Here is an 18,395-nt window from a genome sequence, read left to right on the forward strand (position 1 = left end):
TCTTTTATATTTTTATTGAACACAAGCTTTTTAAAACAGATAACAGGACAAAGTTCAGTTTCTGCACAACAGTAAGAAAAATGACATTTTTTTCCTGATGAGGACTAACTCTGACAAACTCTTTGTAAGATATTTGCAAGTATTATACTGTAAAATATAGGATCAGAAAACGCGTGTGGTGGTGGTGGACCAGATATCTCTGTGTAAAGCCAAAGTGTGCAAAAGGGACAATCTGATTGGCTGCCAATGAAGAAGAAGGAGTTCGTCATTGGTCGAGTTTCTTTTAGAAGGTGGGCTTACTTCTCTTTCCACGAATCGGGACTCGGGTGGGCGGGGCTTATAGCACAGTTCACAGACAATGACGTCAGCAGCAATCAGCGCTCCCTGGGCAGGACAAACCGTACTGAACGGAACAAGCAGCGATGGTTCTCATCAAGGAGTAGTAGGTTTCCTGTTTTGTTTTCTTTCTTTGTTTGAACTTTCTTTCTTCACAACATTTTAAGCAAATGGCTTTTTGTCAAGGTGGCCTTAGACAATAAGGTTAGGGGGAAAAACGTAGTTTGGTTATTAACGAAAACTTCTTCTAAGCCCGAGTCAGACACGAGGAAAGGGTGGGATTGCCCAAGCGCTGCTGTGGCCTACCGGCTTTGACAGCAGAAAGTTGGCGTGTGACAGCTGCTAAAATGCTACACTTCCTCTGGTTTCATGCTAACTTTATGACCGCGAAACACCAGGACGTAGTTAATTCTAAACTTTTGAATTCTTTGTTTTATTATTTTCCACTCCATTTCCATTCCGCTGAAGTTTGAATTAGCTTACGCTAAAAGTTAGCCAGCTGATGGGGAAATGAACCAACTTTGTCTTAAGTAACGGTATTAGAGCAACAATGACTCACCTGAAAGAACGCCAGCAGGAGGGGATAAGCAGGAACAATGATCGCTTTAGGAAAAGGTTACAGTTTGTTTTTAAACTCTTTATCAGGAGGGTTTTGTTGACTTCCCAAAGAGTTACCTTTGGTTTTGTGTTGGCCGAGTCAGGACTTCAATCGTTATTACAACTTTTTGAGATTTTTTCCCCCCCAGGCAGTATTTGTTTCATCTAAAAGATTTAGACAATCTAATAACAAAGATCTGAATACAAATTTATTTAAATTGTTACACAACAATAAAATATTTAGTCTTGTTTTCAAAGTTGCTGAAATGTAATTTTGTAAAATAAGTTTAAATAGCTCTTATAATGCTCTTTAACTTCAAAAATCTTTATTGGATCATTGCTTACATAGAACAGACATCACTCGCCTTTGCTTTGTTAATATTAGTGTTAATGACCAAATAATATTGAAAACACAGGAACTATTGGTTACATGGCAATTTTAACCCAAAACGAATTAAAAAAAAACGTAGGATAATCATTTTGATGATCTCCTAGACTTGTAACTTAAAAATTCAATGGCTAAAACCTTAAATAAAACAAACAAATATATAAACAAGAGATGAAACTTTGGGCTGTGTTAAATCTGATGTAAAGATATCACAGGATTTAAAGACCCATCCCAAAAGAAATTGTGTTTTGGTGTTTTTAACATGTTCTTGTGGCATTTTTTGTGATGATGGAGAATAAACATTATCAAAACTAAGCTTGCAGTTGCATATCTTAGCATTTCCTTATTTATTCAAATTGTGATGAATCAGGAGCAGACAAAAAATACAGTTTGAAAATGATTGTATTTGGTGCACAGAAAATGCACTGGACAGTCCACAATCTCCCGGTTCTGCTCCATTCTGATGCATCCACTTGTAGGCAACTAGATCCATGTTTGTCTTTGTTTTCCTCCTCTGAGCTGACATCTGTCTCAAGACTATATGACTGGATAGCTCCAATATTGCTCGCCATTTTTGTTGCACCGCTAATGTTATGTTGGAGGTGTGAGGAGCTCTAAGATAGCTGGAGAGCGTGTAAACAGGGAGCTCTGAGCAATGTGGAGAGGAAAGGGGGGACGGGGTTGCTCTGTGCCAATGGTCCTGCCCACAAGGTGGATATCTATGAATTGGTGCCGCTCTGCAAAATAAGTTAAATATTGTTTTGGCATTATAGGACTCTTTGCAACTTCAAGACCAAAATGATCTGTAGTAAATAATAGTACTATCAAATGTATGTTCCACCTGGAAATCCAAAAGGAAAAGTTCAACTATGACCTCAATAGAGTGTGGTTTGTTGTATTCAAGACCAGGACAATAATCTGAATCCTGGAGAGGCAAAAAGGTCTGTGTACTTTTTGATATTTCAAGTTTACTTTAACAGTCGAAACAAACAAATAAAAATAGAAGGAAACTTAGATTTTGATTTTCTTATAGAATTCAAAAACCAGCATTTGTTGTGTCTAAAGTTTTGGTTTTATTTTGTTTTTGTTCTACGAAATAGAAAGAAAATTACAAATTTTAAAAAATCCATGTATTTTTACTGCCTGAAACCAGGCAGTACTTGTTTGTTTGTTTGTTTGAATTGAGTTGGTAATTGTATCATTTGGGAAATCATGAGTGTACCAAATACGTTGTGATGATTCTTCTCTAAGGATGCATTACCTGCCATAGGTTTGGTCACAGTGGTTGTGGGCGAACATTTGCTTTTCTGTTTATATTTTGATTTGTTGAACTCTTTTTATATTTTTTAATTTTTTTTGGGACAAACGTAACGTTACAGACAATTTTTTTTTTAAATCAAATAATGAGATTATTTTTATTTTTTTCATTTTATTTTTCAAAGGATACCTGAACTACCAAAAAGTACACATACTCCATTTGTGGTTTCATTTCAAACACATCACACACAAAACCCCCTGGTTTGGCTAAATGAAACCCTTCTGCACTGAGAAGTGAGCAGAAAATACATGGCTGTTGATGCTGCTGTACAAGTGGCACAATTGAAGGACGAAAACACTTAAAGCACTTTTTTAGAAAATAAAATATTTTAGAAAATGTAACCGTTATGCTTTTATTTGCATTTTCTCCCCATATAAGCATTCTTGTTTCATGCAATCCTTAATAATTATATTTGGCAAGCGTGTACTATATTTTAATGATAATTCCATTGACTGTAAAAACAAGGAAGTGCTCAACCCCTCCCCTTCTCGTGTTCCCAAATACAAAGTACCATTGCTTCCTGGTACGGGCGCCGCCATGTTGGAACTACTGTAGCTATTGTCATAGATACAAAGACTCAGAGCAAGTCGGACCAATCACTGTCGACTGGTTCCAACATGGCAGCGCCCGTATCAGGAAGCAATGGTGAGAGATTTTGCCTCTTTTGCGAGAGCTGGAGGTAAAGCATTTTCTACGGGATTCATCCGTTGTTTTTACAGTCTGGTTAATTCACATTTATTTTTAAATTTCTTTGAAACTAATACATCTTTCCTTAAGATAATTCCTTTATATGCAACCAGGAGACATTTAAAAAGTGAAGCCAGAAGTGTTCAACGTAAAAAATTCTTTGTTTTTATTTTAAAACTATATCATATTGAATAAAACAGCAGAACCATCCAAAATAATTGTTTCTTTCCTCATCAACCTCATCTGAGCTGCACAGGGAGAGCAAAGGTGAGGTTTTTGGCTAGACAAACCAATGTATCTTCCTGTGGCTTTCACTTGCACAGTTGTGCTTTAGGCTGCATTTTGTAAAGAAAAAAACGTAGCCAGACTGTTCTGTCATACTACAAACCCAAATTACAACTAACTTAAAAAAAACTGCATTAGTCACTGCTTCCTTTTGCAGGGACATGTTACTAGTGTCATATTTCACAATGGAACTCTTCTTTTAACAGCTGTCAGTCTAGATTATAGTCTGTGCAACAAGCAGGAGTTTTTGTTTTTATGCTGTTTTATCCTAAAAGAAAATCAGATTTTTTTAGCAATCTATTTCATGTAATTTCACTTTTTATTTGTATTTTTTTACTCTCATATTTTCATTTTGTTCAGTTTTACTTAGTTCCAAAATGATAGTGCTACCCCTGTGACCCTGAACAGGCTTGCAGATGTTTAGAAGATGAATGAATAAAAATGCATTTTGTTATTTGTTTTAATGATCTTATTATTGAAGCCTCTCCAAGGTCTTAGTCACATGCAAACCACACAGGGGGTTGACCCATTCGGGTGCTGTGGGTTTTTCGGCCCGTGGTGGAACATAGAGAAGGGTGGCTGCCTCTTAATGGGAATGTAGGTGTGTCTTGCAGTTCCTTCGAGGATTGTGCTGCCACCTTAAGGGAAGTCATAATTATGGAACATATGATTGTCGTGTGTATGGTAACTGTATAGCAAAGTCTTTTTAAGGATAATGTCAGTTACATTCACTTATGACATATGGGTGATGCTCGTCGTGCGGTGCCCTTAAGCCTCACTATAGGTGCTGGTGAGGTCGGCGTCTTCGTACTGACCGTAGCAAATTCTGCAAGTTCATGTAGGACGCTGACCAGCACTACAGGCCCCTTTTGCAGCCTGTAGGATTTGGGGAGTTAAAAAAATGAAAAATCCGTACGACGTGCCTGCATCTCACCTACTTTACCCTCACTTACCCTTGCATGTTGTTTATGTGTTTGCTACAACATGTCACTCACAGCCTGCCCGTAGAATGCGCATATGCATTTTTGCTCATCGGGCGATCTATAATCTTAAAATTCTGTGCAGGCCACATGCTTCCCACATACAGGTTTGCCCATTTTTCGCCCGCTGCTTTGAGGGAAGTTGTGACTACGGCAACAAATAGAAATGTAGATTCATATGAGTGGTTCATAAATGTGCTGATGCTTCTAAAAATGTTGGTTAGGAGCAATAGTTCTTGTGATGGAATCCTAAACTGAGGCAATCATCTTAATCATCACTCTTGAAAAGGGAAAGTGGTGTTAGACCTAGAGCTGTGACGGTGTGGGATTTTTGATCACCGTGGTGACAGACATCTTCTGTCCCAGTAATAAACGAGACTGCAGACACTTTGTCACCTTTCCGGTACCCATGAAGCCTGACACCCATGAAGAACACGGGGCAGGAGGCTTCGCCTTTGTTTATACAGACACGTAACTTTGCACTGCACAAAATAGTTCCCAAACAAAACATGTAGTGATATTCATTGCACTCTAACAGGGCACGTTCATGTTTGGTGTTACAGAGTGAAGGATAGCAGTAATAACCCCCCTAACACAAAATCCTCAGCCGGGTGAATGATAACAGTAATACCCCCCCCCCCCCCCCCCCAAAAAAAAAAAAAAAAACACAAAATCCTCCGGCAGGCGGCCGTGTTGTGCACATAGCATGTAATGGAAATGAATACAATGGAAATTAAGAAGTAGAACGCAGTAAATTTGTCGTATTTCCTTGCAAGACGGTTGTAGACTGAGGATATGTGTGATTCTGAAACCGCGCGGGTGTGTGTGGGTGGGTGGGTGGGTGTGTCGAAGTAGAGGGAGCGCGTACAGCGTAGAGGGAGTGAGAGGCGCAGGCAGGGAGTGAAGGAGAACAGCAATAAAAGGTTTCCCCCAAAAACCCTTGAATTCTGAACACAGGACTAGCAGAAAAAGTAAATTATCAGCAAAGATGAATGGGTTTAATATATTTATCATAGTTCCAATCACGCACCATATGTAGAACTTTCAAAAAAAAAAAAAAGATGGGCTGATGCAGTTATCGTCACACCCCTAGTTAGACCTGCTTAAAGAGTTTCACTGCGTGTTTCTTGATATCATGGTGAAAAATTTGGACTACACATAAATACCCCCCCCCCACACACACACACACACATAATGTGACACATAATTTTGTTTAGGTGAGAATTCATTGTTATGAGAACTTTCTGTTTGTACTTCTTCGTATTGTAGTCAATGGTAAATGTTTTTGCAAACCAAATTTGATTGTGCTTTGAGTAAGTCATGTTGAAATCCAAACTTATTTTCATTTAATTATTAGAAGAAAACTTGAGTACATGTTAGGTGTGCATTATATTGGATATATGGGAACTTATTATTAGAGAGGTTTGACAGTACAGTGTACGTAAATATAATTCTAAAAATGTGGTCATGTAAGTGTTTAAAGTCTGTCTGTTTATATAATCAGAGTATAACCTCACTCTTGTCTCTGTTGCAGCCGTGTCGTTTTGCCCTGTAGTGTGGAGGAGGTGAGCAACCCCTTTAATCTGAACATTTTCTTTTGGATGATAAATGTAGTTATGAGCTATTGTCATTTTGTTCTTGTAAGATTATTTTGTTAAGACATGCACCATTTGAACAGCAGCCATCTGCTGAAGCAGCACAAGGGGAGTAAATTATCCAGATGCCAGTTTAAAAAGGAGTAATAGCAAGAATTCCTGTAACCTTTTTCAGAATCAGAGATCATGTCAGAATTCCTTCAATGAACATTCCTTGGTTCACTACATGGTGCATTATGTCATTTTGTAATAATAATGGATTAGACTTTTCCAGACGCTCAAAGCTCTTACAATGTGTCCATTATTCATTGACTTCTCATTCATACTTGGTGATGGTAAACTACTGATGTAGCCACAGCTGCCCTGGGGCAGACTGACAGGGGCGTGGCTGCCAGTACGCGGCTACGACCCCTCTGACCATCACAGGGACATTCATATGCATTCAGACACCAGTGGAGCCCCACTAGAGGCAGGTAGGGTGAAGTGTCTTGGCTGAGGACACAACAGCAGTTGACTGGGGGGAGTGGGGATCGAACCGCAGATCCTTCAATCGTTGGCCAACCTGCTCAACCGGTGTGCATCTAGCTCACTAGATTGGTGAATATAGACCACGCTGCATTGCCTTTGAACACTTTTTGTATTTTTTCTATAAACCATCCATGTTTTCCTCATCAGAACACAGTGGATTTATAAATAGTCCTTGTAAAATTCTCGTTTTTATTAGGTTTTTATTTCGTCAAATTGGTGACGTCATATTTGTTGTTTTACAGATAAAGCCCCGCACTGTATAGTCTTTTAATAGTTGGGGAGTAGGGAGGGAATTCTGACTTTGTTTTCATTCTATAATACTAGACTTATTTTTCTAAGAACTTTGAGAATTTAAACAAGAGAGAACGAGTGAAAATGTTCATGTCCGTCTGAGAAAAGTGCAAAAAGTTCTTTGTGAGAGGTTATACAACATTAAAACATATGGAATCCGACACTTTTGTCACCTATCTCTATTGGTGTAACCATTCATTTCAACAACGATTTGATTTTGTGGTCGCTGTCCATCTTATAGAGTAATATTTGTTGAAAAAAAGCTGGTGTTTAATGTAATTCCATGAATACTTTTTAATATCAAAGTTTTCTGAAGGTCTTCTTTTGTCTTACAGTATCAGGTTGGGCAGCTCTTCTCTGTGGCAGAAGCTAGTAAAAATGAGACGGGTGGAGGTGAGGGAATCGAGGTACTCAAAAATGAGCCGTATGAAAAAGATGGAGAAAAAGGACAGTATACACACAAAATCTACCACATACAGAGGTTTGTGCCTTTTCTTTGTGCAGCTCTCAGAAATCATTTGATGTATTGGCAGAGTATTGCCAAGAGATGGCAGTATTGTCTCATTTGTGAAGCGTTAAACTATGTGATACTACTTCCTGTCCCGACTTTGCTTTAGAACCAATGAGACTCTTCCAGCGTTAAACTTTTCTGTTCCTGTTCATCTCCTTTCCTCCCTACAGTAAAGTCCCAGCATTTGTCCGGCTTTTTGCCCCAGAAGGCTCCCTGGTATTTCATGAAAAAGCATGGAATGCATACCCTTACTGCAGAACTAGTGAGTCCCCTCTTACCTGCTTGATCATTTTCCCTCTAAATAGACTTACATTTAGTAGGATTAAATTTTCAGAATTTTTAAATGTTCTTTTTTCCTCTCTGCTCTGCCTCTCCTTTGCACCTCATAAACATTGATCCAGTTGTCACGGTATGTAACTCTAAAATATACCTATTCAGTTCCTAAAAGTGACATCATTTCCAATCATTAATATGATTCTGTTATTTGCAGAATGAATACATGAAAGACAACTTCTTCATAAAAATTGAGACATGGCATAAACCAGACATGGGAACTCAAGAAAATGTGAGGTTTTCAGAATAAAACCAAATCGACATGTTTCTCTTTCTTTTTATTTATCTTTCCCTTCTTCTGATATATTTTTGTTTGCGCAGGTTCACAACCTGGACGCTTCCACATGGAAGAATGTAACAGTGGTGCCAATCGACATTGCAGATAGAAGTCAGGTGTCCAATGCTGTAAGTAGAAATGCAGGTACAGCATTTATGTGATATATGTGATTTATGGTTCGTCTTCCATGAGAAGAGAAGCATGAACAAATAATTTATTTAGAGAGGGGGGGGAGATGCCAATTAGCCAATTTGCAATATAAAATATCATATTTAAAATGTTTGTGTTAAAAAATAATTGTGAAAACACAATTGTTTTTTTTTAATGGTTCTCAAAAATATAGTGAACAGATAAACAGTTTTTTGCATTTGCATATATCCCTGAAGAAAATAACATTTAAATATTTCATTTTGATTTAGAGATTTTGCAAATAACTGAGAATTCACTCACTATATGGCCAAATAAGCAAAGACTGAAAACATTATCAAATCTTTTTATATATATATATATATATATAGCAAAAAGATTATTTGCTGCTTCAAATCTCAAATGGTCTGTATGATTATTCTTTTTATGTAAACATTATAAACTTTTGCAATTCTTGAAATCTCATCTGAAGCTGTTGCACATCATTGCTGTTATTTGACTTCCAGTTGCCTCATTTGGCGTCACCTGTCTGCGTGCAGATAGACGTGTGGCTGTTTGACCAAGAAGCAGCGGTTTCCGTGCGCGTACGTGTTTGGTTTGTCTGTTGTGGGGAGTTAACAAGACGGACGTGTTCGTCTTGCCGGAGCAGTATGTTGTGTCTCAGGGCCCTATCAGCTCTCAGCCTCAGGCATGACTGCAGGCCCTGAGGCGTACCGCCAGCACAGATGAGTTTGTTAGTGTAATTAGAGGAACTAGACAAATACACACACAGCGTACTTGCACTTTAACGCGCATTCTTTTTACTTGAGGAGTAGCTCTGGTTTGAGTACCGTGACATATCGATTCATAGACCTCATTAGTGCAGAGCAGTATATTGTTATAGCGATTGAGCTCTGAGCATTAAAACGGACAAATTACAGTGACTGTGTGCACACTGCTGTTTGACGAGGCCTTTTCATTTCTTTCTATGTGTTTGGCTTCCCTCCGTTTGGCCAGTAGCTCCCAAAAAGATGCTTTTAGCTGGAGGCGCATCATGATTTATTTAAAATACCTGGGCCCTTGAGCTGTTGATAATTTAAAAGCTGTTTCATTTATTTGTATTAGTATTTCTCGTGCCTGTTTTCTGATGTCAGTTTTGTCCTGTTGGGCATGCTTATGTTTTTGCATGTGCTCTCAGTATCTCCGATTATGTGTACTGTTTTCAAAAATGTTTTTCTGTGGTGCTACGATGGAATAGGCTGAAGGATGCAGTTTATTGAAGCAGATTTGGTAGAAAATTCTAGTATAAAGATGAATGCTGCTGTTTTTTAGCCTTTGACTTTACTCCTTATTTGTTTCCTGCTTTTGGTCCATCTCATTGCAGGAGTCGATCATTTTTTGTCAGTTTATGGGTGTTTTGCATCAATAAACAGATGCTGTCTTTTAAGATTGGCAAAGCTTTTTGTGATGCGTTTATTATCAAATGCATCATTCTAAAAATGTGGTGCTGCTCATATTAAAATCCATAGAAACTTGAGCTGCGTGGAACAGAAAGACTAGGACACTTGTTTGAAGGTTGTTTTTCTCTTTTGGCCATGGCTGTGTGCTGCAGACCGTTTGCATAGTCATCCATCCTCTTGCACAAATGAAAAACAGGAATTAGACAAATACCTGTTTTAAAGTGCACTCTTCTTAATCATAAATCCCTTTCCCAGCATTTTTTCAAACCACACTTTTCCAAACTGATCCTTTTGGATCTTTTAGTTTCAGGTGATGTTCCACCTGGACCCGGCGACCTTTGTAAAGTGTTCATAGTGACCATGATGATATCAAACTATGTTTGAAGATAAAAGACCCTGCAGTGTTCCTGTAGTGACTGAACAACAAAATCTGTCAACAGGACTATAAACCAGACGAGGATCCTGCTAAGTTCAAGTCGGCTAAAACTGGCAGAGGTCCTCTGGGACCTGATTGGAAGGTAAATACCTGGGTTATTTTTGGACATGTTCACCGCACATTTGACTAAACGTGTGCCTCGATTCATTCTTTTTGCTGGAGTATTTAGGATGAAAGGAAAAAGGAGGAGGAAACTCTTCCCTAGTCACAAAGAAAAACAGTTTTACTTTCAGCGAGCATTCATTCTCCGCTTGACATTCATCTGAATTTCTTAAGTCTTCTCGTCCACCCAAAATAACACTATTTGCTTATCTAATCCTTAAAGAAATGCACAACAGATGGTTTATGATTGGTGATTTTTTTTTGTGTGTGTGTGTGGAAATTTTCATTCTAATTTGACAAAATGTAGCTCTCAAGGTGACTTTTCAATGAAAATTCAGAAACCACCAAGCAAAGTTTCTAATCTACTCAATGGAACGTCGACATGTTTGGTCTTTTTCCTCTAAACCCTGCAGCCTCACTAACCGGTCCTGCTTGCTTTTAGAGCACTGAGGATTTCTATCCTTCAGTGGAGCCCCTGAAGCTACCATGGGAAACTTTGCTCTGTTGCAGGAATTTTTAAAGAACAAAGGCAGCCAAACTGCTTTAAAAAGTATGAATAAAGAGGCACAACTTTTATTTTGTGCGTGTATTTTTTTTAATTAGATTGCTTTCCCATCCGGTGCGGACATGGAAACAGACTGTTTTTAGAAAAGGTAGAAAGGAAAAAGAAAAAGGTAGTTATGCGACAACAGAGGCACCATTTCTGCCAGCGTCTCAGAGCAATAAAACTCTTGTCTATCTCTGCATGCACACATGCTTGCATATCAGTACCCTTTGTATTTCTGAAAACTTCAGTTTCTTTGAGTGGGGCACAGAGAGGGAGAGAAGAAAATGTCACCGTAAGTGTTTTGATGTCGAATCCGTTTCATGTGAAGTTCTCCTTTAGCGATGACAACTTTTCTAAACCCACTGCAAATTTAGAAATGTTTCTCATTTCCCTTCTGCTGCACTCCGCCATGATCGCAGCATCAAACGGCAGTGGGATGAGGGTGATTGAGACGGGTCTGTGGCATTTTCTCTTGGAATGCCGCACCAGAATGAAGTGATTAATTAAACAGGGGTTCTCGGAGGGGCTGGGTGTGTGTGTGTGTGTGTGTGTGTGTTCTGAGGGCAAGCAGGTCCTAGGTGTTAATAATGTAACCGGCTTTGCACTGCGACGCCCTTATCGCTCGGTGAGCACCGTTTTATCTGCCTTCTGTGACCACAAAGGCGTGCCTGTCGGGAGCGGTGTCGCTGTCAGGAAGGAGGCAGAGAAATGGTCCCTTCATCTGGAGTTTATCCACTTTGCTGTTTCCAACCCCCTTCCTCCTCTTCCTCTGTTCTTCAGAGCAAGGCGGCAGGCAGGCAGCAGCAAATGAATTTGGAAAGCGTGTTTTAGATTAGGACACTTTTTTATCTGTGCGCAGCACATCTTCATATTGATAATTATTTCAGCAACCCCCACATCCAAAGCATTATGTATTAATACATCCTAGCTTTGGGAGTTGGATGCTCTTAGCCTCGTGTTTTTTTTTTTTTTATCAATCAATAAAAAAACAAAAAAAAGTTAGTCGAGTTTTTGTTGCTTTTGAAAAGTGAAACTCTACATGTTCTTTTGCTGGTTCTTCCAACAGAAGGAGCTGGTGAGCAATGCTGAATGCCCAAGGATGTGTGCCTACAAACTAGTTACAGTCAAGTTTAAGTGGTGGGGTCTGCAGACCAAAGTGGAGAACTTCATCCAAGAGGTTTGTGAAATGTTTACATGGTTAATGTCATGTGTTGAGTCACTGAAATCACCCAAACCTTTTGATTTTATGATCTCTTCTTGAAGTTGCTTCTGCTTAAAATCCCACTTTAAAGAAAATAGTATTTCTAACTAGTTCGTCTGTCAGTTTTCTGATGATGTAGGACAAATATAAAGACAATTAACTTTAAAATAGCATTGCATCTGAGTGTCGTATAAGTCACAGTTTTTTGCGTAGTTTGGTCGAGAGAGCGACTCAGCAACAACTGCTAGGGGGTCCTGTAGGTGTGTCTATTAGTATTTTCTACTGACAGCAATGCAGAAGAAGGGGAATGGTTGGCTGGGAATTGTTCCAAAGCGACACAGAACTCAATGGGTTTAGTGATTTGAAGGGATATAGAGTTTAGTTGACCTGTTAGCATGTTCTTTATTCTATGGTTATCTGGATAATCGTTCTTGTACTAGATTCTAAAAAAGCATCGTTGTGTTTTGGTAGAGAAACATGCATATATTCAGGCTACTGTTGTAATTTATTCTGTTATTATGATATGCCTTTTATGAGTGAATGTCTGTTCTCGTCCCGTATTTTCTTGAACAAATTTCCCCCAAAAGTGCTCTTTTTTTTCTTTATTATGCATTTTTTGGCTGCTGTGACTTATACTCCAGAGCAACGGTATTTCTTTATTAAAATCATTGTGAATCAGGAGCAGACTGAAAGATTTCCCTTGGAAAAAGTGTTTATTTGTGACATAGAGATAGTTTGCTGGGCAGGCCACAAGCTCTCAGGCACACAAAGGGAAAGGGGAGGGGGGGTTTCTCCAAGCCAACGGTCCCGCCCACAACTCGGAGGTGAATGTCTAATGAACTCCTGCAACTCTGCAGAAGGGTTTGGCTAAAAATGTCTTCATTATAAGACAACTAAGACCGCTTTTAAAATGGATCAAAAGATGATCGGAGTGGGTCTTTAAATATGACTTTTATCAAACAAACAAACTCTTTTTGTTAAACCATCAAACCTGGATTCCTAGAATGATCCCATTTCTACATGACCAATATGACGGATTTTACTGCTGTCTTCTCCAGCAAGAGAAGAGGATCTTCAACAACTTCCATCGCCAGCTCTTCTGTTGGATTGATAAGTGGGTGGAGCTAACAATGGACGACATCCGACGAATGGAGGCAGAGACGCAGAAAGAGCTGGAAGAGGTAGATGTTGACTTTGTGTGTTCTGGTAACTTGTCCAGCAGGTAGTGGAATTGTTTTGCATTTCATGGAACTATTGTGTGGCAATTGTGTTAATAAACACAGATGTTCTGTACTTGAAGAAAATGTTTCCAAATAGGATCAAATTGTAAAAAAAAAGGAAAAGCTATGTGTGATATTTAGGCTGAATCTCGCATGTCAATGATTTGCAATACATTGACATGCAACTCTGGTTTCTATAGTCAGTTCAGTTCACCAATTTGATTAGTTAGTGGCCTTTTACTTGAGTTTAGCACAGTCTAACTTTCAAAAATAAATAGTTGAAAAATCTAGCTTCACATTTGTGGCTACACTAAATATCTATGACAATTTCTAAAAATGATTGTGTGAAAACTCATCAAAAGGCTTGTTTGCTCCCTCCATTCACTCAATTTTGCAAATATCTGAATTTGGTGAAATCCTCTTAAATGACACCAGACCCACTGCTGTGAGTTCCAACAGTCTTTAGTTCATCTTTTTCATCAGTGTTTGGGCTGCATGCACTGTGCGACATGCAGATCCAGAAAACAGTCCAGTGTTTCTGGTGTTTATTTCCTGTGACGTTCTACAGTTATGATCCAGTTATCATGCATGTTCATCTCTGCTTTTAAAGATACATTTGGACTTATTGTGCAACATCAGTTTCACAAGATCCAACCCTATTAAACCATGACATCTCAAATAAATCTCTCCTTTTACAGTTTGCTGAATTGGTTAAAGATGCGTTAAATTTACTGTACTGGACTTTTTGTATTGACACAGATTTTTGTTTTTCTTTGTTAATCTTCCAAAAACATTTTCAAAAGCAAAGCGTGGTGGTGGGATTTCTTTATGTGAGGTGGGTGGCAGTAAAATTCAATTGAGCACAGCTACTATTTTTAGTGAGGTGACCTCAAGGGAACAGTTTTCTTTGAGGTTTAAAAAAAACCTTTTTCAATCATCCCTAGTAACCAAATACCTAACGAATAAGCAAATGCAAGCTTTAGTATCTAAGGTTACTTAATTCCAATGATTTCCACAGGTTCTCAAAGTCCTCAGCTGTATTTTATTTTTGTCTAGATGCGTAAGAAAGGCTCTGTTCAAGGTACCAAAGCTGCAGAGGATTAGCCAGGTTTAGGTTTGTTGCTCTCTAAGTTCCTATTTGATATTCTCTTGCTCTTTTTCCACTGGTCTAGCTTGTACCAAACCTTTATGACTGTGCTTTCCACCAAAGGTTTTATACAGGATAAGTGTTGAACTACAGCTCATCTAAAGCAAGAACTTCACAATAAAAGCTTCCTGCTTACCCAGGAGTGTGCTTGTATTAAGAAGAAGAGTTGGAAAACAGTTCACCATGTTGCTCGTTCAACCAAGCCAAATGTTCAGGTACACCAGCTCATATTCTGTGATGTGCTGTGGAAAACGGCAAACCAGTGCAGTTTGACTGGTTGAGGCCGTTTCTTTGATGGGACAGCTAACCAAAGCCCCAGTGGAAAAACCTGCATGCATCCTTTCACTTTGCACTTGGTGGTGAGGTGAAAAGGCTTTCCAACATCTCCACATCTCACTTTAAATCAATCCATGTCACAGAGTGGGATAGATTTGACGGGTCACAACGTGTGGAAAAGTTCCATCACATAGTGCTCACTTTTTAGGTTTCAGGAGCCGTAAAGTTCAGCATCACTTTGGAAGAATCCAGTTCTGAGAAGAGGAAGATTTGGTCATAGCGTTTTACTACTCCTTTGGGCTTGGAGCGGATTCAAATATCAGTCTGGGAGCTTTTGGCCGTACAAAGAGAACACGGGAGGAATCTGAACCAGACTGGACAGAGAGGGCCAAACATTTCTGGCTTTCTGCCACTGCGCAGCATTTTGTGCTCTGCCCCCCCCCCCCCCCCCCATCCCACCCCTCAGAACATCTCGCCCAATTCTGCATGTGTTTCCCATTTTCCCTTGGAGTAAGTAAACAGGAGAGTGCCATCAAAGAGCGCAGTGGTGAGGAGGCTGTTTGAGGCCTGAAGCTCTGAGCTCAGGGGTTAGCGGGGTTGGATGACGCTTCAAACTCCTCACCTTCTCCACCCGTCTGCAATGAGAAGCGTTTACATTACGGTGGTGTCTGTATTCTGCACGAATAGTGGAAGTGGTAAGCGAAGGGAAAGCTGCAGGTTGCTGCGAGATGGCTGGTCTGTTTTCCTCCATCTCATTAACATACAAATGGAATTCTGCTGTTGAGGAGTCTGTGATTGAGGGAGAAGAGAGGGAGAAGAAGGAAAAAGGATGGAGAAGTTGGAAGGTAAATCCTCATGCCATTTCATCAGATCTGTCTATTACTCTGTTTAGAGCCTCTGTTGGTTCGAACCGTTTCATTTAAGGTGTTGGACTATCAGATTCCTATACTAATTGACTTTCCAAAGCCAGCGGTGCCTGGGTGGGAGGATTTGAAAGTGATTCTTTTATCTTCTTAGAAGACAAACAGAAGGCTTGATAAGGACTGTTGGAACAGATTTTGTTTTTCAAGGGATTTAGATTTCACTTTGCAAAAAGCAATTTCACACGTTTTGATGATTTGCACAGAAATTAGTAAAAACTCCAAGTAAACTTGTGATGAAGGAAGAGATAAGACATCCTAATCTATACAGGTGCTGTTGCCTTTTTGAAGCTAACCTGTCCAGATCAGTTCAAATGTACAAACATAACTTGTTTTCCCCCCGCAGCTTCGCAGGCGGGGTGAGGTCCGGGGAACGAGTGCTGCAGACCAATGAGAAGACTCAACGTTTAAGACGCCCATCATGACAGCAGTGACGGAGTCTGCTAAGAGGCCTCCACTGACGCCACTTTTAACCTTAGATGATGCCGGCCGCGGGGAAAGCGAGCTCATCTACCTCCAATCAATAGAGCAGATCCCTGACCTGACCCCAAACAGGAATTGATTTTTTTTTTTTTTTTTTTGGTGGGGGGGGGTGGAATCCAGCACGATCCTAGTTGATAAGGCTTGGTTACGTTTAATCACCATGAAGAGAAAGCCCAACCGTCATCATGAAACCTCGACTTTCCTGGAGATCCAGGGAGGAGCTGCTTCCAGGAAAGATGAAAACTAAAGCAGATTGACTAAGCTTTGATATTAGGCCAAATATGTATTTCGTATTTAATCTGAAGTTATCTTTTTGATGGTTTTAAAAACATTCCTAACCGAGAAGTGTCCTTAGAGCCTCACTTTGTCTCCTCAGTCTTACAGTAAACACCCATGGCTCAGTGGTTTACATTCCCTGACAAGAGACTGTTTGTCATACTCATGTTCATTCCTGCCACAGCCTCCATTAAGTGATTACTAACACCCTTGGCGCCCAGGCCCATTATATTCCTCCTGCCATCATCCCACCTCAACCCAAAGCACCGCATCTCATTATCACTGACAATCATGTCTGTGCAAGTAGTCACTCTAACTGCCGTTCAAACTTGGTAAAAGAAAAAAAAAAAAAAGAGAAAAATACCGGTGCATATGCTGTATACACTCCAGACGAGGATGAACGTGTGAATTCCTTCTTATGCACACACCTGCTCACAGGTGTGGATACCTCTGAGCTGACTGATCTGCTAAAAGCTCAATCTGGGCAGATCCATGCAGGTTTCCTCACCTTCTCAACAGCCCCCACCTTTCCTCGCCCTAACTTTTCTGAAGACGTTGGCGCCTAACACTCAGCGCTCACCTCTTTTAACAGATGTCCCGAGAGGAAGAAAAAAAGGAAGTGCTGTGAAAAACAGCCACAGATGGTGCTACACCCCTCCAGCCGCTGTCACAAGCCAAACTGTGCCACACGCTGCCTGCCCACCGTGGACGCCTGTCCCACTCATCTGCTTTTTGGAGGCAGGCGGCTCCCCAAAGACCGACCTACCTGTCTTCTTCCTTTGCTGATGTTTACAGATCTGCTCCATCACTGTCCAGTTGACAACCAGCACCACAGCGCACACTTCAATCCTTTGCCAATCGCTCCTCAGATCACGCCGCACCCTCTCTTTAGATAAACAACAGCTAAGTGTTAGCATTAGCCTTTAGCTGCTGTTTGCTGTTGGCTCTGATGTGAGAAGTTCTTATTTCCTCTGCACGATTGAATTTCAGAACCTGAACAAGGGCAATTTCTTATCTCAGAAAGCCGAAACGGTGAGGGCGGAGCCACGGATTTCCATTATTTTTTTGTCTTTGGCAACATGTTGGAAAGATTTCAAATAAGGTTTTAACACAGAAGTGCACTTTCCCACTTTGAGTGCCATTTACAGACAATTTCACTCACTTTTTCCAGAAGGATTTTGGAGATGCTCAACTTTCACAATGTTAGACGTGAACATTTTGTGCCTAATGAGGGAATGAGATTTATTCCATTACAGGGCGGTTATTCCAAAGAGTCTATACGTCATGTTTACATGTGTTCAGAAAACAGAATCGGAACATGTTAGTCATAGGAACATCCTTTAAACAATGTACTTCACTCAGGTGGCCACAGCACACTTTCTTTTTCCACTTCTAAACATAAAAACACATTTTTCACACCCAGAGACAGTTGAATGAAAGTCTATTTTAATGCCTCTTGCACTCAGTTACTGTTGTGGAATATTGTGCCTTTCAGGGGGCCAGAAATGTTAAAAACCAATGATCTGTCTTGTAATCAGTATGTCCAAATGCTGTCTTATTCTAATTTATAAAAAGAGTAATTGTACTGAAAAGCTTGTGTTTTTTTAAGGGCTCTGATTAGCTTTTAAGGATCATCGCGACATGGGGGTGAATGTATGACGTTGTGCCTTTTCTAGAAATCTTGTCTGCACATATCAATAAATCAAATCATTTTCTTACATTAAACTCTTTGTGGAGCTGTGTACAAAAACATCTACAATTCTAAAATAACTCATTGATATAAAATGGGTTGTTTGTTAGGGTTTGGGTGAATTGATTACCACTGAAAAATTACATCATGGATTTAACCATTTCATAAATCTATTTTTTTTCTTTCTGATTTATAGTAAAACGAAATGCCTTCTTTGCTAATGATTTGGAAATTCTTTAGATTTGGTGACTGTTGCTTGGCAACTCTGAGCTTCAGCTCTCCATAGGTTTTCTATAGGATCCAGAGACAGGCTGGGCCATTTGAAACGTTTCTCCTTTGGCTAGTCCTTTGTTACTTCACCTGAGTGTTTTGGGTCATTATCCTG

General features: G+C 39.8%; 1 protein-coding gene across 2 annotated transcripts; it reads left to right on the forward strand.

Annotated features, from left to right (window-relative positions):
* Nucleotides 1–324: 324 nt before the first annotated feature.
* Nucleotides 325–18,045, forward strand: LOC101173068 (phosphatidylinositol transfer protein beta isoform). 2 transcript variants are annotated; one of them, XM_011479362.4, is made up of 12 exons: nt 325–442; nt 6,126–6,156; nt 7,341–7,486; nt 7,687–7,778; nt 7,918–7,925; nt 8,007–8,081; nt 8,171–8,254; nt 10,153–10,230; nt 11,864–11,974; nt 13,057–13,179; nt 14,275–14,332; nt 15,908–18,039. In XM_011479362.4, exons 1-11 carry the CDS (start codon nt 423–425, stop codon nt 14,320–14,322), a joined length of 816 nt encoding a protein of 271 aa, XP_011477664.1. In that variant the 5' UTR covers nt 325–422; the 3' UTR covers nt 14,323–14,332; nt 15,908–18,039. The 2 variants fall into 2 exon arrangements, with proteins under 2 accessions (XP_011477664.1, XP_004072545.1); XM_004072497.5 differs by lacking the exon at nt 14,275–14,332 and having other exon boundaries at nt 15,908–18,045.
* Nucleotides 18,046–18,395: the final 350 nt, after the last annotated feature.

The sequence above is a fragment of the Oryzias latipes genome, chromosome 9, assembly GCF_053564925.1.
Source record: "Oryzias latipes strain Hd-rR chromosome 9, Olatipes_Hd-rR_3.1".
NCBI lineage: Eukaryota > Metazoa > Chordata > Actinopteri > Beloniformes > Adrianichthyidae > Oryzias > Oryzias latipes.